This window comes from Glycine max, chromosome 13 (genome assembly GCF_000004515.6).
Source record: "Glycine max cultivar Williams 82 chromosome 13, Glycine_max_v4.0, whole genome shotgun sequence".
Classification (NCBI taxonomy): domain Eukaryota; kingdom Viridiplantae; phylum Streptophyta; class Magnoliopsida; order Fabales; family Fabaceae; genus Glycine; species Glycine max.
Window position 1 is genome coordinate 37,820,248 of NC_038249.2, and position 23,165 is coordinate 37,843,412.

Sequence of the window (23,165 nt, forward strand, 5' to 3'; positions counted from 1 at the left end):
CTACGCCACTATCCATTTCTCCAAAAAGGTTTAAATTAAAGATTCTCAAAAGATTAAAACGAATATGGCGGGGTACTAATTAAACATTGGACCCGTTTCACGTGTTTTTTGGAAACGAACACAATGAAAAAAAGGAACTAGCAAGGGGTACCTATTGTCTGTCTGTCAGGAGAAAAAAGAAATAAACAATGAGAAGAAATTTAGATAAAAACTTATTCAAATTGCAATTATAGTGTTTTTCTACTTTCTCTTGTTTGTTTTTTAGTTTTTTTAATAGAATAATAGATTTTTTTTTCGTTTAAACACAGTAGTGTGTGTGGGCATTTGATTTGGAAAGGGGGAGGTGCAGGGGGAGGGGGAAATATGGTGCAAAGAGTTGCAAATTATAGGCAAGTGAGATCGACGAATGAAATTAAAAAAAGTTACATTTTGATATTTTACAATAAAAAAATAACTTTTTTCATTTCATTTCATCTTATTGCCGGAGAAAAATTGTGTGTTCTGCGGGTGGTCATGCCAGAGAAACAAAACAAAATAAAAATATTCTCTTCATAAATTCATATGATTAATTTGAAAATAATTTGAGGGGTGCCTTGAGATAAATTAATTATTTGTCGCCCTCGTTAGTGCTAATATTAATTTTTGTGAAGCCATATACCCTCGAGGTTCTTCATAGAATGGATGGTTTCTTGATTCACTATCAGCTCTAGATGACCCTTTGATTAATTAATTTGATATAACTAGTTCAATAATACTTCAAATCACCCCTAGTCCTTCTAGCCAGTAATCTAGTTATCCATGAAATATGGCACTGGCTTGGAGACAAAACTTTCCGTTTTCGGCGAGTGGGTCATGCATGTGAAGCTTCTTACTAATTAATGAAGAGAGATGGAGGAGAGGAATAGATGTGTTGGGCCCTAATAATAGCTGGATACGTACATTCGAACCTCACAGAGCAACAGGGGAAAAACCCTAAAGAAATACTAGGGTATGATATCCTATTCGTTTTTCTTTTTTGGATAAGGACTAGAATGTCTTATTAGTGGTTTGTGCCTTTTGGCTCCTTTTCGAAAAGATTGTAATAATCATGAACAACTTATTGATAATAGAACCTCCCTTATCATATTCTAAGTTCAAAAGCACATGTCCTTTAACCGTTCTGCTAAGTCTCCTTTGGGTACTGGTTCCCAATGCCATCACCAATTTTTTTTATCTCCCAAAATTGATCACATGAAACATTATGTAGATGGGTTATTTTGGGACCAATTGGGGGAGTACAACTTTTGGGGATATTATCGGTGATTAGCCAACCTTTTCATGAGAAACTTTTACTTCAACCTGACATATATATGTATCCTAATATAAGATGAGCTAGCTCTGGATTTCTCTTACTATTATTAGTCTTAAATAACTTTTTTTTAGTACCTGCAAAATAAATTATTAAGCAAGTAGCAAGGGGGTGCTGTTGTCTGCATGTCTGGGTCGAGAAAAAAAGGATTCAGTAGAAAATGTTAAAAGGGTAACTATAGAATGAAATTTAGAAAACAAAAATGATTGAAATTGTAATTTTAGAGTTTTCCCTTCTTTCTCTTGTTTGCATTTTAATTAGTTTTTCATTAATGGAATACTGGAATTTTTTCTCTCGTTCCAACAGAGCAGTAATAATACGTTTTTCTTCATTTCATTTGATATATCTTGTTGCAGTGACGGAGTTAGAGGAGAAAAACATTGAATTTTCCGGGGATGGATGGTCTTGCCAGAAAAACAAAACAAAACAAAATATTCTCCTTTTAAATTCTTATAATTTTAAAATTAATCTGAGGGGAGCGCTACCTATAAGCTTTTTAATTAAGGTCAATTTTAATTTTCATGAAGTCATACATATCCTTCAGGTTCTTCATGATCATATATAGAATATGAATGGATGGTTTCTTGATACACACTATATGATCCTTTAATGTTGATGAATTTGATAACTATAGATCAATCACCCCAAGTACTCTTCTATTAATCCAGTGTTCCATAAAACATGGAACTGGCTTGGCTTGCAGAGAGACTAAAACTTTCCGTGCGGCAACTGTCTCATATGCATGTGAAGCTTCTTTTACAAAAGAAGACAGATAGAGGAGAGACAAAATATGTGTAAGGCTGCTCCACTCGTATATATGTACGCAAACACCGGAAACTCTTATGCTTGTCTTAGGAATTTTTGGTTTGATTTGATGAATCTGAAGGTTTGATGAAAGATTTGTACTTTGGGGGCACTAGTAGCTGGTTTTATTCATAGGGCAACACGGGTAAAACCCTAAATAGAACTAGAAGAATATGCTTTTTTTTATCCTATTCGTTGTTTGTGCTTTTGGCTCCTTTAGAAAAGTTTGTGATAACCTTTTCTTTTATTATGAAAAAAAGTTATAATCATGGATGATAGATTCTCCATTAATTCATTATCATATTCTAAGTTGAAACTAACATGTCCTTTGACCGTTCTGAAAAATCTCCTTTGGCTGGCTAGTGGTTCCCAAAGCCGACCATCACCAATTTCTTTTTATCACTATCCTAACTCTTATGTATACTCTTCGTCAGTTCCTTTCGTAAAAAGCTTTTACTAGAACCTGGTATATATGTTCCCTAGCTAGTTAAAGTTGAGTGGCCTTTAGGTTTCTTGTATATATGTAGACAAAAATAGCAGGTAGTGCCTGTCTATCAAACTCGATTGAAAAAAAGTAATAAATAATTTAGAGAAGAATAATCAAAGAATAAAATAGAAAATTTAGTGATCGAGTAGTTAAAAAGTTAAATAATCTAATAAAAAATAAAGACCAGAACGTATTTTCTTTTATTATACATAGAGAGAGAGGGAGAGAGAATGTGTATCAATTGAAAATATTCTTTTTATTATAAAAAATAAGAACTATATACATCTAAGTTATAGAATATACATAAATAATTCAATCGAAAAATTTGTTAATCTTGTTTTTTTTATAATTTTTTTTATATTAACCTAAATACATTTCAATTGGGGAGTGCAACTTGATTTTAGAGATATTCTTCGTGATGAGTGGAAGTTTTATCATGACAAAGCTTTCACTACAACCTGGACATATATGTTCCTAGGTTAAGTTGAGTGAGCTTTGGGTTGCCCACCACCACCCACACAAGATGTTTATCAACTAAGAATTTTTCCTTTTCTAAGAAATGAAAATTATATATATATGTAGTATATCATTTTTTATAATTTAGAGCTCATATTTGGTTACAATTTGTTAAATAATTAAGTTGATATTAAAGGCATAAAAGGATATAGAGTGAAATTCAATACTTTATATAAGAGATTTTTTTTATATTTTTTTGGATAAATTAAATGGATTATATTAAAGGTACCCATTAGTACCGGAAGATTTAAGAGAAAAATATTTAAACAAAAGTGAATGTGAGAGAGGTAAAGAGAGTGGAACAATAAGAGCAAAAATATACTTAGGCATTTATATATATATAAGAAGATTGTGACAAGAGGAAAGCATAACTATAATAAATTGAACTTGTAAGTTATAATTTAGATTACAAAAGCATTCAATCCAAGTTCGTCTACCTAATCTCAAGGAATGTAACTACCCAGGCTTAAACCTAAAAACAAGTTGACAACACAAATATAATAAATTAAACTTAATTTAGATTACATAAGCATCCAATTATCTACGTAATATAGAATATAATATAGAGCATATCCCTCACAATCAAATCCTTGCTAAATTCCATAGTTAAAGGCTCCCACATGTTATATGAATTATCTCCTGGTTATACTCGGGTATCCTAGCTGTGACTCACCTACGTTCGAGGGATATATAACTTTAGCCACATTTGAGTCCTATAAAGAGTGATGGACGTAGAAAATTTCCGTTGCAGAGGCAATATTCACATTTATAGCTCAATGAGAATAATAATTATATTGTAGAGTATTTTTTAACTACTTTTCAAATTACGAAAGTAATTTTACAATTATACATATATAAATATACATCTTTTCAAATTACTTTCTATAAGTAGATCACATACAATGATAAATACATCTTTCCATATTTCATTTCTATATTGTTTAAAATTTACACAGGCACCACCCATGTAATTGGAATATAAACTATTCTTTTTTTGACACTTGTTATTTACACCCTTGTTTGCTAAGTACACCTCCTACTGTCACTTTATATTTTTTATTGTCAATTATATCTTTTTATTTGTTAAAACATAGTTTCAGGAATTACTTTTTGAACAACATATATCAATTTTGAAAACTAATTTTTGGAACTATGTTTTAATAAAATATACATAATTATGAAAATTGGTATATGTTGTTCTAGAAAGTAATTTCTGGTAGTCATAAACAAAATTAGGAAATATCGAACATACCTCCCCTTTAGGAGTCACAATGATCGCTAATTGCTAATTTTTATGCATATTTATTTCTATGCGAAATATTGAGAGACGATAACTCATGAAATTCTTAATGGACGAAACATGAGGAGAGACCTGATGATGTGTTAGCAGTTTGATTATGATTATTGTTATTCTTATTTTCACTGTGTAAAAAGAAGAAGAATCATGCACATTGTATAATAGATGAATTCAACGATGGACATTCCTTGAAACACAGTGCCGTGTGGAGGCCAATACATATTATCATGAATAAATTTTATTAAGAATGCAATAGTATGTAACGCAAAGTTTAATTAAAGAATAATGAATATATATCAAAAGGAGGGGTGGTCAAAATTAGGATTTAAATAATAATAAAGATAGAGTGAAAAATAAGATTTAAAAAGTAATAGACATAAGACTTATATGTTGTTTTGGAAAGTAGTTTTTCAAACTATATGTAATTTGCTATAACTTAGAAGGAAGCAAACATGGAGTGTAAATAGCAAGCGCTTTTTTTTTATCAGCAACCAAAAACCTCTTCCTCACCTTAGAGGGAAGCAAAATCAATGGGCCTACCAATAGTATCTTTGAGGCAGTTGCTTTACGCTTTCTCCTTCATGATGATATGGCAATTGGCAAGTAGGAATTGAAATTTCTGACTCCCCGTTATTAATACAACACTCAAATTAGTTAATAGATACATTATATTATAAAAAAATAATGTCGTTATATATAACACTAAAATTTATAATTTATATTTAATGTACATATAAATTTTGTGATAATTATTTTTTATCTAATAATTAATTTATTTACATATATAAATTATAATAAAAATTATAGATTTAATAAGTATTTACATATGTAAAAAAATATTAAATTTATTTAATTATCAATTGCTATAAAAAACATTTAAATATATCATTAAATTAAATATTATATTTATTTAATTTTTAATCATTATAATAATCATCTAAAGCATACGTATGAACCTACGGATTGACAATCTCTAAAAAAAACTCATGAATTGTTAATCTATATGAGTAAAAAAAAAATTCATACAGATTGATTGATTGTTGATCCGTATGAGTAAAAACAAAACTCATACTTATGCTTTACATCTGTGTGAGCATATGAATCAATCAATATGAGTCATACAAGTCGTCGATTTATGAAAAAGTAAAAAACATTTTAATCTTTTTAAGGTGTTACTGGATGTCTCAAAAAATGTAGGATACCCAAAGGAACAGCTTATGTTTGAGCTCAACTAGACAGACAAAACAAACAAAGGGGATACTTGTTTTTAGGCTCATATACATGTAGCCTATAAAAGAAAATCTCCCATGTTCGGAAGATTATGATGGAATCTAGAGAAGGGAGAAGAATGGTTTCCATCATCATGGAAAAGTGCTGATGATCCTGGCCAAGGAGAGTACTCTTTCAAAATAGACCGCAGAGGATTTCCACAAGCAGTTCTTTTGAAGGGGACCACTATAAGCACTAGATTTGGTCCATGGAATGGCTTTTACTTTTCAGGGTCTTTGATTGATTCACGTAGTCCAGATGTTCAAATTGAGTTCGTTTTGACTAAAAAAGAAACATTTTCTCAGTTCCAGGCTCTAAAGAAATCTCTTTCCTACAGATTTTGGGTGACCACCAAGAGGAACGCGTTGGTTTCTCTTTGGGAAAGTCAAGTCAGTGACTGGCACACTCTCTATACTCAACCATCATCCCCGTGTGAATATTATGGGAAGTGTGGAGCAAATAGCGTTTGCAATGCGAACAATCCTAGGTGCACATGCTTGGATGGATTTGTTGCACACATCAATCGGTCCATGGGTTGTGTTCGAACCATTCGCTTGACTTGTAACAAAGACGGGTTCAGGAGGTACACAGGCATGGTTCTTCCCGATACATCCTCATCTTGGTATGATAGAAACTTGAATCTACAGCAATGTAAGGATCTGTGTTTGCAAAACTGTTCATGTACGGCATATGCAAATTTGGATATAAGTGGTGGAGGAAGTGGCTGCTTGCTTTGGTATCATGATCTCATTGACTTGAGGCATTACCCACAAGCTCAAGGGGGGCAGGACATTTATATACGATACTCTGATTCAGAGCTAGGTACCCTCTATCAAAGCCATATTTTTAATCAATTTATTCTTTTTTTTTGGATGAAAATATTTCTAAACTGGTAGTAATCACAGCATTAATTACCTTCTATAGTGTAGGCCTTTTCAATGTTGCTTAATTTCCCCTCTTTTTCTGAAGTACTTAAACTTTTTAGCATAATAAATTTAGAGTGCTTTTGAGTCTTGATATCTCAGATCACAGTCACAAAAATGGTTTAAGCAAGAGGAAGATTGAAGCCATCATCAGTTGCTCTACCACATTCGTCATGTGCATGATACTAGGATTGGCCATATGGTTATGGAAAAGGAAGGTCGAAATGGAAGGTGAGTAATGAATATATTAAACCTTTGAGTTCATTTGTAGTAATTTAGGATAAATGTAATACCAAGGTATAAGTTTTGCTGTGTCTGATTATGACTTTGTATACTATTATTTTTCCCAATAGTTGACTGATTAACCAAGCCTCACTTTCCTTAAACACATACATAATAAAATAGCATACAATATGTGATTTCATGATATTATTGTCATCTTCCTCAACTTTAGGGATGAAAAAAATATTTCATCAAAGTCGTCACAACTCTAAACTAAGGAAGGAAGAGCCGGACTTACCAGCATTTGACTTGCCTTTCATTGCTAAAGCCACTGATAACTTCTCAGACGCTAACAAACTAGGAGAAGGTGGTTTTGGACCAGTGTACAAGGTAATATATATCTATTTTCCTCATTAAATAATTTTATTTATTTCAGATAATGATTTTCAGGGTACTCTAATAGATGGACAAGACATAGTTGTGAAACGGCTTTCAAACACCTCCGGTCAGGGTATGGAAGAATTTAAAAATGAAGTTGCACTGATTGCCAGACTTCAACACCGTAATCTTGTGAAGCTTCATGGTTATTGCATTCAAGAGGAAGAAAAAATGTTGATATATGAATACATGCCCAACAAGAGCTTGGACTACTTTATTTTTGGTTGAGACTTAAAGCCTTTAAAATTCAATATCTGTAAGCTTGTGAAAATTTTGAGAAGCCAAATGTTTTACTAAGCATGTATTTAAAATTGACCAGATGAAATTAGAAGCAAAATATTGGATTGGAGTAAGCGATTCCATATTATTGGTGGCATTGCTCGAGGGCTAGTGTATCTTCATCGAGACTCTAGATTGAGTATTATTCACCGAGATTTGAAAGCCAGCAATATTCTACTGGATGAAAATATGAATTCTAAAATATCAGACTTTGGCCTTGCTCGCACATTATGGGGAGATCAAGTAGATGCTAACACTAACAAGATTGCCTGGACATAGTAAGTTGGTTTCTACTTGATTAATCAATTGTTTGGGATAGCATTTTCTCTAACTCTACTTTGCATATCTCCTTTCCAGTGGATACATGCCTACCGAATATGCTGTACATGGGCATTTCTCAATGAAATCCGATGTCTTTAGTTTTGGTGTCATGGTGTTAGAAATAGTAAGTGGGAAGAAAAACAGAGATTTTTCTGATCCAGAACACTTTCTAAATCTTCTTGGACATGTAAGGGTGATGGCTTTCCATGTTTGAAGCTAGCATTGTAGTCAGTTTTCTTTCATGTTTTTACTTTTGCATTTGGATTCCCATGGTTATTAGGCATGGAGACTCTGGACTGAAGGAAGGCCAACAGACCTGATGGATGCATTTTTATGTGAAAGATGCACTTCTTCTGAAGTTATTCGATGTATACATGTAGGTTTGCTATGTGTGCAACAAAGACCAGAAGATAGGCCTGATATGTCAGCTGTGGTTCTGATGTTGAATGGTGATAAATTGTTGCCACAGCCAAAGGTGCCTGGTTTTTACCACGGAAGTGACAAAGCATATTTGTCTGGAAAGTTCAAATCATTCTCTTACAATGATGTTTCCCTAACAGTTTTAGGAGCAAGATAAAGATGAAGGCTAAAGAAAATGAAAAGGTTTATACTTTATAATATAAATTGTAGGCAAAGTTATTGTATTTTGCTTGACCACTCCTCAACTTGTAGTTGTTGTATATCTAGTTTCATTGTTCTAAGGAGAATTGGTAATATCTGCAAATAATGTTTAACATCCCTTCCTATCTGAAGTCTGAATTCCTTTATTAAGTATGACTCACTTTAACCACTTACAGGAACATATATACTTATTCACAAGAGATAGTGTTCCTGACATGTCCTGATTATGGACTACGATTGTTTATCATTTGTTGATTGTGGTTCGAGAAGTTACTTACTTTGTACTAGATACCGTGACACTGTAATTACGTAATGCTTTCAAAATTCTAACTCTTTTATTGAAACTCGAGTCTTTGTCATGAATAAGGGATAATGAAAATGAACGAAGACAAGATGAGTGAAATTTGTCTCCAGATGGGTGTGTTGAATAGAGAGCATTGGCCTGCAAAGAATGCTTACACTTTAAAATAACTACCTGATTTGATGCAATTATTATTTAAGGTGGATATCATCATGGTGGACAGGATTACTAAATTTCTTAATTCACTTCAGTGATTTTAAAAATAGGTTTTGCTAACCAGGGCCATGGTTAAAAAATCAATAATCAATAAGTATATTGGAATGCACTATTGCATTTCTCAATAATAAAAAAACCTTTTCATTTTTGATTCCTTAACATGTGTCTAAGACATTGGTTAGTATTTTCCTTCTTAACAACTACCTCAAGCACAATTACACCAAAGCTAAAAACATCATATTTCATTGAAAATGAGCCACACACCGCATATTTAGGATATATATATATATATATAAGAGAAAATTGCAATAGCATATGGATCAAATATTAAGAAAATCAGGGCAAAGAGAAAATTGCAGCTTAAAGTAATAAACCATTTGTGGCATACTTACCAAGTTCTCACCACTGCTTGTCTTTGTATGCGTTTAGTCCAATCTATTAATTTTCTTCTACCATCACCTGAGAATGTCAACAAGAACCAACTTTAGTATTAGAAATTCTAGCATGCCACAGTCGAACAACTCTTGCACGGTGTCACAGTTTTTCTCCACCGTTGGATATAATAATAAAGTAATCAACGGCTGATTTTTTTGTGACTTTCTGATTTTCATGGAATTTTAGAAAATCATACGTTATTTTAAAAAATTACCAGTGAAAATGAAAAATGCATTTTTTAATTTTGTAATCTGATTAAGTATATTACATTGGAAAATTAGAATCCACACATGCACACTGTTTATCTTGGCCCTCAATGCAAATCTGGTGCATCGTTGTGGGTGTTGCTGGTTCGAGATTGTGAATTTCGATGATGACGGAAGGAGCAAGCAATGGAAGGATGTTGTACCTACAAGAGTCGAAACCGTGTGCGGTGTGCATTGGGTGAACAGTGAACACCATGTTGCCGGGTTTGGTGTAATTATTGGAAATAATCCATCCGGGACAAACCGTATTAATTAGCATGGAAAATTCGATACGAGATTTGATGTTGAATGTTCCATTAGCATTGGATGGAGTATGCTATGTTCAAATCTGAATCCTACCTACCTGTATTAACTCATAGTCATTGTTGCAAAACTCAAATCCTAACTTCTTTCACTGTCTATGTTTCTAATGCTTTTAGCCGTGAACTGATATCCTGATTCCGCTTAACAAAATTTGAGGTTTGTGTTTGTTTTGGGTGGAGCACGAAAGGTTTGGGGGAATTGGTCATGGAAGATGATGGCAGTGGCACAGCTATAAAAGAAAGAGAGACAAGTATAGGATTTGGGCGTACAACTGGTTGAGATTTTTCATTAGTAATTCAATTGTTTTTACAAGCACACACCACAAGAAAAACAAAGAATTACACACAAATTTAAAATCTTCAACTTTCTTGAACCCTACAAGAATCTTGAAACCTACTACGGCACCTCTCGAGAAACCCAATCTCAAAATAAAAACATGCTCAATTACAACAAAGAGGGTTAAGGATTGATATCAGGCTTATCTAAGTGATGATGATGATGCCTATTTGATCTTGATGATGAATTGGTAATTAGAGCTTAAGATTTGTGTTTAAAGGATGAGAATAATAAAAAAAAAATCCTAGTATTACTTTTCACATTTCATAATTTTATCTCTCTCCAGAAATTATATTTTTGAAAGAATTAAATATGTTTTTATCTTTAATAAATATTTAATTTTGATGTTTATTTTTTAATAAATTTTTGTTTTGTATTGAATTCCTAATAAAATAATAATTTTTTTTTATTTTAGACACTTTTTAATCCCTGTTAAAATAAGAAATTTTAAATTTATATTTTGATAATTTTTTTCATTTGTAATTAATTGAGATTGAAACAAGATTAACTAATGTAATAGAGAACTAATATAAAATTCATTAATTTATTAAAGATTAATATCAAGAATAAAAAATAAAATTATTGTTTTATTAAAAATTCAACACAAAATAAAAATTTAATAAAAAATAAATAAAAAATCAGATATTTATTAAAAATAAAAAATACATTTAAATCTCTAGAAAAACGGAGTCATGCTTGAAAGATATCAGAAGAAGACTGTTATTTATAACTCAAACCGTCTTAATAGACTATTTTGTTCGTGAGAAATATGGGATTGTGCTCAGAACCAGATTGATCGATTGCTCCACCAATTAACCGATTAAAAGAAAAGTGTTAATAAGCCCAATTCTAATCTAATCAATTATTCATCTAATCTAATTAATCAATTAAAACAGAAGCCTCAAGTTCTCAATTTTAGAACGTGGCATTTTAATCGAACGTGACTTAACCTATGTTTGATTTACAGTTACAAAAGTAATTTTGCAAATTTCAATACAAAATTCTGTTCTAATGCATGAAATAAGAATGAAAAAAATGTTGCTGATAGAATCATCAAAACTTCATTAACACTTAAGTTCCTGCTTCCCCACTTTAGACCTCTCTCCTTGGAGCTGGTGACTCGTCTGCATGTGTGGTTCTTAATTGGCTAGTGATTGGCAAACTGTGACATGGTACCCTATGTCCACATAGAGGTTTCTAATCTTAAAGTTGTGGACTTTGGGAGTAATGGTGCTTGGTGTGTGAGCTTTCACCAGGACCACCACCCCTATCATCATCATCATATAGAGGGTTGCCACGCTTACCATTGCAAAGTGCAATAATGCAAGTCTGATTATGCAGTCGTTGTTATGACTATTACTGAAAGGGATGCAAGTAACACCCAAATACACGCTCACAGTTTTTTTTTTTTATTATTATCCGTGAGAATCGAAGACACTGCAGGATTTACAACAATTTACAGTCTCTGGTCAATCACCTGAGCGATCCCCTCAGTATAGACACTCACTGCTAGAGGCCATTTTTTGGAGATTATAGAACTTCTCAAGACGGAGCGCGAGACTTTCGTTTCCTCCATCTTGAGAAACGACCTTGGTATCATACTCGTTAACAAAGTGGGAATCTATCTCTAGGCTCTATCGTACTAGTGCAACTAGCAGTGAACTTTTCTATCTGATAATATTCTACACGTGTTGGAATGAGACTTGCTTGCTATGTACTTCCAATATTATCATAATAGTCCAAGCCCAACCACAACTCGATAGCAATGTGCAATTTCATCACTATCATAATAATTCTTTATCCTGCTAATACAAAACCAAATGGTTTTCTTGTCAGAATTGACATTGATTTTTAAGACACAACAGCCAATTTGTTCCTATTCTGTTGACAAATATTGTTCCCATTCAGAGACTCCGGGAAACACCTTATTTCTCTTCCTTGTCAAAAGTTGCTCCTCTGTGAAATAAAGAAAAAAAAAAATGCAAAACTTGAGAACACAATGGTTTTGGTTTTTTCTGTTCTGTTGTATATCAAGAACCTCCACTTCACTAGATAGTATAGCTCCAAATCAATCCATCAGTGATGGAGAGACATTAATTTCACATGAAAAAACCTTTGAACTTGGATTCTTCAGCCCTGGAAGCTCAAAGAGCAGATACTTGGGTATTTGGTACTACAACATAAATCCTCGAACAATGGTTTGGGTTGCCAACAGAGAAGCACCACTCAACACTACATCAGGAGTTCTAAAACTCAGTGATCAAGGTCTTGTTCTTGTTAATGGAACAAATAACATTGTGTGGTCTTCCAACATGTCAACCACAGCAGAGACAGAGAACACAATTGCGCAGCTATTAGACTCAGGAAACCTTGTTGTGAAAGATGGGAATAGTGAGTATGAGCACTATCTTTGGCAGAGTTTTGATCATCCATGTGATACATTATTGCCTGGAATGAAGCTTGGTTGGAATCTAGAGAAGGGAGAAGAATTGTTTCTATCATCATGGAAAAGTGCTGATGATCCTAGTCATGGGGAGTACTCTTTCAAAATAGACCCCAGAGGATGTCCACAAGCAGTTCTGTGGAAAGGAACCAATTTAAGCAATAGATTTGGGCCATGGAATGGCCTTTACTTTTCAGGGTCTTTAATTGATTCACAAAGTCCAGGTGTCAAAGTTGATTTCGTTTTGAATAAAAAAGAGATATATTATCAGTTCCAGGTTCTAAATAAATCTCTTTCCTACAGATTTTGGGTGACCCCTAATAGGAATGCCTTGGTTTCCCTTTGGGAAAGTCAAATCAGCGATTGGCTGATTCTCTATTCTCAACCATCATTCCCATGTGAATATTATGGGAGGTGTGGTGCAAATAGCATTTGCAATGCGGGCAATCCTAGATGTACATGCTTGGATGGATTTTTTAGACACATGAATTCGTCCAAGGATTGCGTTCGAACCATTCGTTTGACTTGCAACAAAGACAGGTTTAGGAAGTATACAGGAATGGTTCTTCCTGACACATCTTCATCTTGGTATAATAAAAACATGGTTTTAGAGGAATGTGCGGAAATGTGTCTGCAAAACTGTTCATGTACGGCATATGCAAATTTGGATATAAGTGGTGGAGGAAGTGGCTGCTTGCTTTGGTATCATGATCTCATTGACTTGAGGCATTACCCACAAGCTCAAGGGGGGCAAGACATTTATATACGATACTCTGATTCAGAGCTAGGTACCCTCTATCAAAGCCATATTTTTAAGCAATTTTTTTTTTCTCTTTGGATGAAAATATTTCTAAGCTGCTATTTACGGCATTGACTCCTTCTATAGTGTAGGCCTTTCCATTGTTGGATATTTTCCCCCTCTTTTCTGAAGTGCTTAAAGTTTTTAGCATAGTATAATTTAGAGTGCTCTTTCAGTCTTGACATCTCATTGCTGCATATTTGGCCCTCTTTTTCTGAAGTACTAAAGTCTTTAGCATAATTATTTAGAGTGTACTTGAGTCTTCATATTGCAGATCACAGTCAGAAAAATGGATTGAGCAAGAGCAAGATTGCATCCATCGTGACTGGCTCAACCACGTTCGTCGTGTCTATGATACTCGGATTGGTCATATGGTTATGGAAAAGGAAAGTCGAAATGGAAGGTGGGTAAATAGTATTTATTTAACCTTTGAGTTCATTTTGTAGTAATTTAGGATAAATGTAACATCAAGGTATAAGTTTTGCTGTGTCTGATTATGGTTTTTTATATTCTTATTTTTTGAAATAGTTGACTGATTCATCAAGCCTCACTTTCCTTCAACTCTCATTATACAAAACAAAATATAAAGAGTGATGTTTTATTACAATATATTATTTCTTGATATTTTATTGTCATCTTCCATTACTTCAGAGATGAAAAAACAACTTTACCAAAGCCATCACAACTATAATCTAAGGAAGGAAGAGCCGGATTTACCAGCATTTGACTTGCCTGTCATTGCTAAAGCCACTGATAACTTCTCAGACACTAACAAACTGGGAGAAGGTGGTTTTGGACCAGTGTACAAGGTAATATAGCTATATATCTAATCAAGGATTTTTATTTTTCTCATTAAATACTTTTATTTATTCCAGATAATGATTTGCAGGGTACTCTAATAGGTGGGCAAGACATAGCTGTGAAACGGCTTTCAAACAACTCTGGCCAGGGTTTGAAAGAATTTAAAAATGAAGTTGCATTGATTGCAAAACTTCAACACCGTAATCTTGTGAAGCTTCATGGTTATTGCATTCAAGAGGAAGAGAAAATGTTGATATATGAATACATGCCCAACATGAGCTTGGACTACTTTATTTTTGGTTTGAGACTTTAAGACTTTACAATATAACATCTGTGACAATTTTGTTTTCCTTATCTCTAAAGCTTGTGAAATTGTTGAGACTCCAAATGGTATCCTAAACATGTATTTAAAATTTGACCAGATGAAATTAGGACCAAATTATTGGATTGGAGTAAGCGTTTCCATATTATTGGTGGCATTGCTCGAGGGCTAGTGTATCTTCATGAAGACTCTAGATTGAGGGTTATTCACCGAGATTTGAAAACCAGCAATATTCTACTAGATGAAAATATGAATCCCAAAATTTCTGACTTTGGCCTTGCTCGCACATTATGGGGAGATCAAGTAGATGCTAACACCAACAAGATTGCTGGGACATAGTAAGTTGGTCCCTTCTTGATTAATGAATTCTTTGGGATAGCATTTTCTCTAACTCTAGTTTGCATATTCTCCTTTCCAGTGGATACATGCCTCCTGAATATGCTGTACATGGGCATTTCTCAATGAAATCCGATGTCTTTAGTTTTGGTGTCATGGTGTTAGAAATAGTAAGTGGGAAGAAAAACAGAGATTTTTCTGACCCAAATCACTGTCTGAATCTTCTTGGACATGTAAGGGCAATGATTTTCCTTGTTTTCACCTAGCATTATAGTCATATTTTTCTTTCATGTTTGAATTTTTCCATTCATTTTGACTCCCATGATTATTAGGCATGGAGACTATGGACTGAAGGAAGGCCTACAAACTTGATGGATGCATTTTTAGGCGAAAGATGCACTTCATCTGAAGTTATTCGATGTATACATGTAGGCTTGTTATGTGTGCAACAGAGACCAAATGATAGGCCTGACATGTCAGCTGTGGTTCTAATGCTGAATGGTGAAAAATCGTTGCCACAGCCAAAGGCTCCTGGCTTTTACAATGGAAGGGACAAAGCAGATTTGTTTGGACCATTTTCTAACAATGATGCTTCCCTAACGGTTTTAGAGGCAAGATAAAAATGAAGGCTAAAGAAAATGCAAAGGTTTATAGGTATAAATTATATGCACATTTATTGTATTTTGCTTGACCCACTATATCTTGATGCTATGGGTTTTTCTGACATCTTTCTGTTGTCATCACTCCTCAACATGTACTTGTTGTATATCTAGTGTCATTGAGATAGACTCCCTTGGTATGAGAAAATTTATTCTAATCCTACATGACTGTTTTTGTCTTTAAAGAAGCAAAAAGTTATGGAAAACTTATGACAAGAATGGAGGTTACAAGACAACTCTATTATGGTGTATCAATGAGTTGTTTGAAGCTTCTATATTGGTTAATAATTATTTATTGTATTCATGGCCCCTCCTTAGTGACCATTGTAATGGTTCATGGCCCTTTATCATCCTTCATTAGTATCTTTACTGTACAGGTACTCTTTAACTGATTCTTGGATAAACCATAATAGAACATAATTGGTTGACTTCACTAGAGAATTTGAATTGTTTAGTGCATACCTATTTGCAATATGTTTTTGAATCGAAAAAATCCAAAATTGCCATTGAATTTATGAAGGAGGTTAAGAGACGAACCAAGAGAGAAGTAATTGCTGCAAGCAGTTGTGAAATTAGAAAGGAAGAGTGGAAACGAGAAGAGTAGTCTACCAAAAGATGAAAGGATTATTTTCTTTCTTTAATAAATTGGTAAATAGTCAAAGGATTCGGTGTTGCTTTCAATAAAATAGGCAAAGGAGTGGAAGTTGGTTTCGAAAAATCATTTTATATTTATTTACATAAATTAAAGAAAAGTGACGGATAAATGTAGAAATAATTAACTCTTTAATTGTAATCTTTAAATAAGTGATTTTATTATCTATAGAATTAAAGACCCAGGGATCTAGTGTGTGTGAATTGTAATAAATCCTTGATAAAAAAAACAAACAAAAAATCTTTAGAATTAAAGTCTCAAGCTGCAAAAGCTAATTATTCTAGCTTCATGTAATCTGCAGTTAATGTTCAGTGATTGTGGCTATTTCTTAGTAGACTGTTGCTATGGCATATTTTGAATGACTTATTGGTAGTCAAGAATAATTAACAACTCATCTAAATTGCTGCCAGGCATGGAGAGTCTGGAGGTGAAGAGATGTATTACTGCTAATGAATGGGCATGTTTGTTTTATGTGATTTTTGCTTTTCTTCAATGCACGTTTAACATCAATCCTTAACTAGGAGTAGCTTGGCGTTGAATGTGAGTGAACAACATTCCAAACATATCCTGTTAGTTCATTCAATCTATCAACGTGAAGGGTTAAGATGCCCTGTTCTGACTTCTGAGTACATAAAAACCAGATGATAGGCCTGACAAGTCAATGTCATCAGTAGTTTTGATTAAGAATGTTGAGAAACTACTGCCTAGTACAACACAACCTTCTTTATAACCACACTAAGTAGTTTCCTCAACTGTAAAGTGAAAATTGTGTTCCTCAAATGTAATGTCCATTACATGGTTGGAGGCAATATAGCATATAAAAACTAAACTTTTGATATATTGGGGTTAAGGTCTGATTTTGTAAGAACATTGTTAAATTATATATGTTACAGGGCCAAGTTTTGTAATTAGCTTTTTCTATCGATTTCTTTACAACGACTTCTGTTATGGCTTTTCCCTAAAGAAACCATGCAAAATGGAGATTTAGAACTCAGATATTTTGAATTATATGATAATTTATCAATCCGGAATTTGAGATATTTATGCTTTAAGTTTGTCCTGCTACTACCTATTTGGTCAACTCAGCAGTGATTGCATGAGGTTGTCATGCTTGCTTTATTTGATTGTCACCTCTCTTATGCATCTAGGTGTGCATGTTATATTTATATATTGCTTATACTTGAACACTTCAACATATAAAGTTTTTTTTTTTTTTACAAAGAAAAGTTTACATGAATTGGATCTAGACATTATTAGTGGATAGTCTATTAGCACTCATTTAATCTTAAAATTTATTCTGACCAAATGATAAGTACATATAAGATATGAGTTTGTTTTTTATTTACTGAATCAACCTTTGTTGGTACTATATAAAATGTTTATATAATATTATTTATTTAATTTCAAATACAAGTTCTTAGTTATATGGTTTTTAATTTGAGTCTTAAGTATTGTAATTACATTAAATAGTTGGAGGAAGGAATTTGTCATTCATTTATAGTCCTATTTAATTAGTTGAAGCAAGATTTGACATGAATTAATTGATAAAAAAATTAGCATGGATTTATAGTCTTACCATCGGGATATTAACAATTATCGTGGATGGTAAGAAAAATAAATTAAAATTTAGGTAAAGTATAAAAATATAAATTATTAAATATTTTTTTGAAAAATAAAATAGTAAAAAAATGATTACTTTACGAAAATTAGTCATAAAGTTAGTTGATACTTTATAGTTTAGACTAATAATATGATTGATAAAATAATAATAATATTACTAATTAAATGGGAAAGTGTTTATTACTAAAAAAAAATAAATAGTAAAGTGTTTGGGTGATGTGATGTGTCAAACATGTTTCTCTAAAGTAGCATCTGAAATCAAGCCACGCATAGATAAGTCTAATTCTTTTGCTTGACGAAATTGTTCCATGACCCCAGTTGAGTTGGAGCAGTTTAGAATGTTACATCCACACCAGAAACCAGAGGTTGAAGAAGTCAAATTATTAATGAAAGTCGCTCCAACCACTAAAAGATACTTTTTCTAATGTTTTCTAATGTGTAAATGGAGACTCCTGCGTTCATATGTGGAATTGAAGTCGCACTTCTTTGAAAAATTTAGGAAGCACTAAGCTTTTTAACAAAACCATCGTCTAATATAAGTTGAATAACGGGACACTGAAATGAAAGATCATTGAATACGTAAGTTATAGAATAATAAATTATATGGATAGCTATGAGGTGATGATAGTGTGGTTCTCTCTCTTATTCTCCCTCATCCCCAGCATCAGTACTAGACTGAGTAGTATCACTCTAGATCAACCCTTACACCACAATGAAACCCTGGTTTCAGCATCTGGAACCTTTGAAGCAGGGTTCTTCAGCACTGGAAGTTCTCAGAGACAATACTTTTGCATATGTTACAAGAATATATCACCTAGAACAATTGTGTGGGTGGCCAACAGAAACACCCCATTAGATAATAACTTCACTGGAGTTTTCAAAGTCAGTGATGAGGGGAATCTTGTTGTACTTGATGGCATTGGTGCAAGTGTTTGGTCTTCCAATGCATCAACCACTTCTCAGAAGCCTATTGTGCAGCTCTTGGACTCCGGCAACCTTGTTGTGAAAGACGGCGGAACAAATAGTCCAGAGAAGGTTGTGTGGCAAAGCTTTGATTTTCCTGGTGACACTTTGCTTCCTGGGATGAAACTCAGAAGCAGTCTTGTGACAGGTGCACATAGTTCTCTGACATCGTGGAGGGACACAGAAGATCCTGCTCTGGGGGAATATTCTATGTATATCGATCCTCGTGGTTTTCCTCAGAGAGTGACTACAAAGGGAGGGACTTGGTTGTATAGAGCTGGTTCATGGAATGGTTATCAATTTTCAGGTGTTCCTTGGCAGCTGTTGCATAATTTCTTCAATTACTATTTTGTGTTAACCCCAAAGGAAGTGTATTATGAGTATGAACTCTTGGAGCCTTCGGTTGTTACAAGGTTTGTGATCAACCAAGAAGGGCTTGGTCAACGTTTCACTTGGTCAGAGAGGACACAGAGTTGGGAGCTTTTCGCCTCCGGCCCCAGGGATCAGTGTGAGAACTATGGCTTGTGTGGTGCAAATTCTGTTTGTAAAATTAATAGCTACCCCATATGTGAATGCTTGGAGGGATTTCTCCCAAAGTTCGAGGAAAAGTGGAGATCATTGGATTGGTCTGATGGGTGTGTTCGGGGAACGAAACTGGGTTGTGACGATGGAGATGGATTTGTTAAGTATGAAGGAATGAGATTGCCAGACACGTCTTCGTCCTGGTTTGACACAAGCATGAGCCTTGATGAATGTGAGAGTGTGTGTTTGAAAAACTGCTCTTGCACAGCATACACAAGCTTAGATATCAGAGGTGACGGGAGTGGCTGCTTGCTTTGGTTTGGTAACATTGTGGATATGGGAAAACATGTCTCCCAAGGACAAGAGATTTACATACGAATGGCTGCTTCAGAGCTAGGTACTTTTAATTTTGTGTTCAAACATAAGAAAAATAAATGCATGACGCTTAGATTTTTGTGATCACTTGCATTTGTTAAGCTGCATAGTAACTAATTTTTACACGAAAGCTGTTTGTTGGAATTATGGGATGTTAGCCCTGCTCCATGACATCAGATTTTACCCTTGTTCTATTGCACCTTTGCCATGCATGAAAACATTTGGATGGGCTAAAATATAATTTTGGTGTGAAATCTCACTTTTTGGTTTTGGTTTGGTCCTCTAAATTTAAAATTTTAAAAGTTCCACTTTAATCCTTTAAAATGTCTTTGTTAAACCAAATTGGTTCTTCTGTCAATTTATTACACTAACTAGGTCAACAATGATGGGGCAAACTTTGAGAATGGCATGTCAAATGGGAGTTTGCCATTTCAACCAAAATCAACACTGTTGGTGCAAAATATTGATGAAAAAACTAATTTGGTCTAGCAAATATACTTTAAAGGAGCAAATTTTAACTTTTTAAACTTAGGGAAACAAATTGAAACCAAAATTCAAATGCGGGACCAAAATTATATTTTAGTCCATTTAGATTCAATGAAATCTAATACTGAAGTTATACTCAATACTGTCTTTGTAAATTGTTTTCTTCTCCTTCACTTGCTCCTCGTGTATTGTCCAATAATATTTTTGTTATATCAGACCAAACTTGGCATAAAAGGCACGCTAGCACCAAGCTTGTGGTGATTTTGGCAACAATCGCTACGTTCATCGTAGGCTTAATATTAGGATCAGTCATATACATACGGAGAAAACTAGGGAAACCAGGTGAACTTTTTAGACATTAAACTCCAAGTAATGGGTGAATTTTTTTTTCTAGTGTTGAGTAACAGAATTGGCAATCACCATAATAAAACAACTAATATGTTGTGTCACTAGCTTATTATCTGTCTGCTTCCATATCAGGAAAGACAAATATAATCGACCAGATGCATCACTCTATAAAACATGAGAAGAAAGACATCGACTTACCAACCCTTGATTTATCAACCATTGATAATGCAACCAGTAATTTCTCTGCCAGTAACATATTGGGAGAAGGTGGATTTGGACCAGTTTACAAGGTAACATGGTTTTTTTTTTTTTTGAGAGGAGGTAACATGGTTATATGCCACCGATGGTACACTTACTCAATATATATCTTATGGTATGTGTCCACATTAATTATCAGGGTGTGCTGGCAAATGGACAAGAGATTGCTGTTAAGAGGCTTTCCAAAAATTCTGGACAAGGATTAGATGAGTTCAGAAATGAAGTTGTGTTGATTGCCAATCTTCAGCACCGGAATCTTGTAAAGATTCTTGGGTGTTGTATTCAAGATGATGAGAGAATCTTGATCTATGAATTCATGCCTAACAGGAGCTTGGATCTTTACATTTTTGGTTTGAGGCTTTTGACTCAGATTTATTTTGTACTCTTCTTTCTGCCAAAACCATTTTATAACCATGCTAACCTAAAATTGGGAACATGCAGATCGAACAAGAAAGAAATTATTGGATTGGAACAAACGCTTCCAAATTATAAGTGGCATTGCTAGAGGGCTTCTGTATCTTCATCATGATTCTAGACTAAGGATCATTCACAGAGATATCAAAACAAGCAATATTCTTCTTGATAATGATATGAATCCAAAGATATCAGACTTTGGACTAGCAAGGATGCTTGTTGGCGATCACACCAAAGCCAATACAAAAAGAGTAGTTGGAACTCAGTAAGCATGCTTAAACATTATTACTGTATTTATGTTGTATGATATTTTTTTATCTAATTTCATTTTACTCTGCTGTCTTGCAGTGGTTACATGCCTCCTGAGTATGCAGTGTATGGATCTTTTTCAGTGAAATCAGATGTCTTTAGCTTTGGTGTTATTGTACTAGAGATAGTTAGTGGGAGGAAGAACACAAAATTTCTTGATCCACTCAATCAACTTAACCTTATTGGGCATGTAAGCATTAAGTTTGAAGACTACCCTCTTGTCACTATTCTAGAAAGAGCTTAATTTCTATACAGGACAATTTTGAGGGTTTTTACATTGTTAATCAATTAGAAATCATGTTGAGAATGAGTTTTAAGTTAATATGATAAAAGTCAACAAAATTATCATATATAACAATTTGTTATTGATTGACAACGTAAAAACATTTTACATTGTCATTACAACACCAACATCAAAATCTTATCCCACTAGGTGAGATCGACTACATGGATCACACGTCACCATTTGACACTATTAAAAATCAAGGTTTCAGAAACACTTTACATTGTTATGACATGTACTATTTATTCTTCTTAAACTTGATTTAATACAAAATTAACCAATAGTAAATAGTAATTTGGTCATTTAGTATTGATTGAACTCAAACTCACAATTTAGATTTCATTTCTTCTCAGGCATGGAGATTGTGGAGTGAAGGGAGGACTTTGGAACTGATTGATGAATCACTGGACGATTCAATCATTGAAAGTGAAGTGTTGAAAATTGTTCACGTGGGACTCTTGTGTGTTCAAGAGAGACCAGAGGACAGGCCCAACATGTCAAGTGTGGTTCTAATGCTGAATGGTGACAGACCATTGCCCAGGCCCAAGCTCCCCGCTTTTTATCCACACCAAGAAGATTTTTCTTCATCCAGCAAGTGTGAATTCAGCTCAAATGAGTTGTCCATCACTTTAGAGGCAAGATAGTAAACCTAAATTAATCAAGATAAATTGCTAATTTGTTTAGTTTTGAGTATGTATGCCTGAATTGCTGTTGTGCACTGTTCTAATACTGTTCTCTTAGCATCTAATGCTTTTGTAAGTATGCACGGACAATGAATGATCCTTTGAAAAAAGAAAAGCAAACTTCGCTGTCACTCTTTGAGATTTTGTCCAATCACACAATATTACAATGATCTTCCTGTACACAGTGTAATATTTTTTAAACCTTAAGGATGTGTAATGTAAAAAGAGGTAACAGTGTAATATTTTAAAATAATTAGGAAATGTTTGTATAGGATAAAAAAAGAGGGCTATTTTGATAATTTGACAAAATCTCAGGAGGTTTTAGGATAATTCACTCACAGAAACAAAAAAAAACCTTAACCAAAATGAGAAAAGAGACTTTTCAAGATGTCACAACTCACAAAATATGTAAATGCCGGTGTTGTAATATCTCATTTTTTTAAATAAATTAAAAAAGTTTTTTGATAAATAAATAAATAAAATTTAGAGAACGGTGAAATTTTTATAATT

The 23,165-nt window shown here is 33.6% G+C and overlaps 2 protein-coding genes across 3 annotated transcripts; both read left to right on the forward strand.

Annotated features, from left to right (window-relative positions):
- Positions 1-5,682: 5,682 nt before the first annotated feature.
- Positions 5,683-16,335, forward strand: LOC112998744 (G-type lectin S-receptor-like serine/threonine-protein kinase At4g27290). Its single transcript, XM_026124899.2, has 15 exons — positions 5,683-6,543; positions 6,747-6,875; positions 7,099-7,256; positions 7,317-7,527; positions 7,624-7,861; positions 7,941-8,028; positions 8,185-8,472; positions 9,835-9,947; positions 12,352-13,613; positions 13,899-14,027; positions 14,276-14,433; positions 14,514-14,724; positions 14,848-15,085; positions 15,166-15,316; positions 15,416-16,335. The coding sequence occupies exons 1-15, from the start codon at positions 6,252-6,254 to the stop codon at positions 15,701-15,703; spliced, it is 3,954 nt and encodes a 1,317-aa protein (XP_025980684.2). The 5' UTR covers positions 5,683-6,251; the 3' UTR covers positions 15,704-16,335.
- A 1,890-nt stretch (positions 16,336-18,225) lies between these two features.
- Positions 18,226-23,011, forward strand: LOC106794307 (G-type lectin S-receptor-like serine/threonine-protein kinase At4g27290). Of its 2 annotated transcripts, XM_026124893.2 has the most exons (7): positions 18,230-19,896; positions 20,577-20,702; positions 20,841-20,998; positions 21,106-21,316; positions 21,408-21,645; positions 21,729-21,879; positions 22,326-23,009. In XM_026124893.2, exons 1-7 carry the CDS (start codon positions 18,618-18,620, stop codon positions 22,614-22,616), a joined length of 2,454 nt encoding a protein of 817 aa, XP_025980678.1. In that variant the 5' UTR covers positions 18,230-18,617; the 3' UTR covers positions 22,617-23,009. The 2 variants fall into 2 exon arrangements, with proteins under 2 accessions (XP_025980679.1, XP_025980678.1); XM_026124894.2 differs by lacking the exon at positions 20,577-20,702 and having other exon boundaries at positions 18,226-19,896; positions 22,326-23,011.
- The last annotated feature ends 154 nt before the right edge of the window (positions 23,012-23,165 follow it).

Coding starts and splice junctions, on each gene's coding strand:
- LOC112998744 (XM_026124899.2), top strand. CDS start 6,252: ATGGGTTGTGTTCGAACCATTCGCTTGACTTGTAACAAAGACGGGTTC. Junction 8,029..8,184: donor GTGTCATGGTGTTAGAAATA/GTAAGTGGGAAG, acceptor CATGGTTATTAG/GCATGGAGACTCTGGACTGA. Junction 15,086..15,165: donor AACAAGATTGCTGGGACATA/GTAAGTTGGTCC, acceptor TCTCCTTTCCAG/TGGATACATGCCTCCTGAAT.
- LOC106794307 (XM_026124893.2), top strand. CDS start 18,618: ATGGATAGCTATGAGGTGATGATAGTGTGGTTCTCTCTCTTATTCTCC. Junction 19,897..20,576: donor AATGGCTGCTTCAGAGCTAG/GTACTTTTAATT, acceptor TTGTTATATCAG/ACCAAACTTGGCATAAAAGG. Junction 20,999..21,105: donor GATTTGGACCAGTTTACAAG/GTAACATGGTTT, acceptor ATTAATTATCAG/GGTGTGCTGGCAAATGGACA.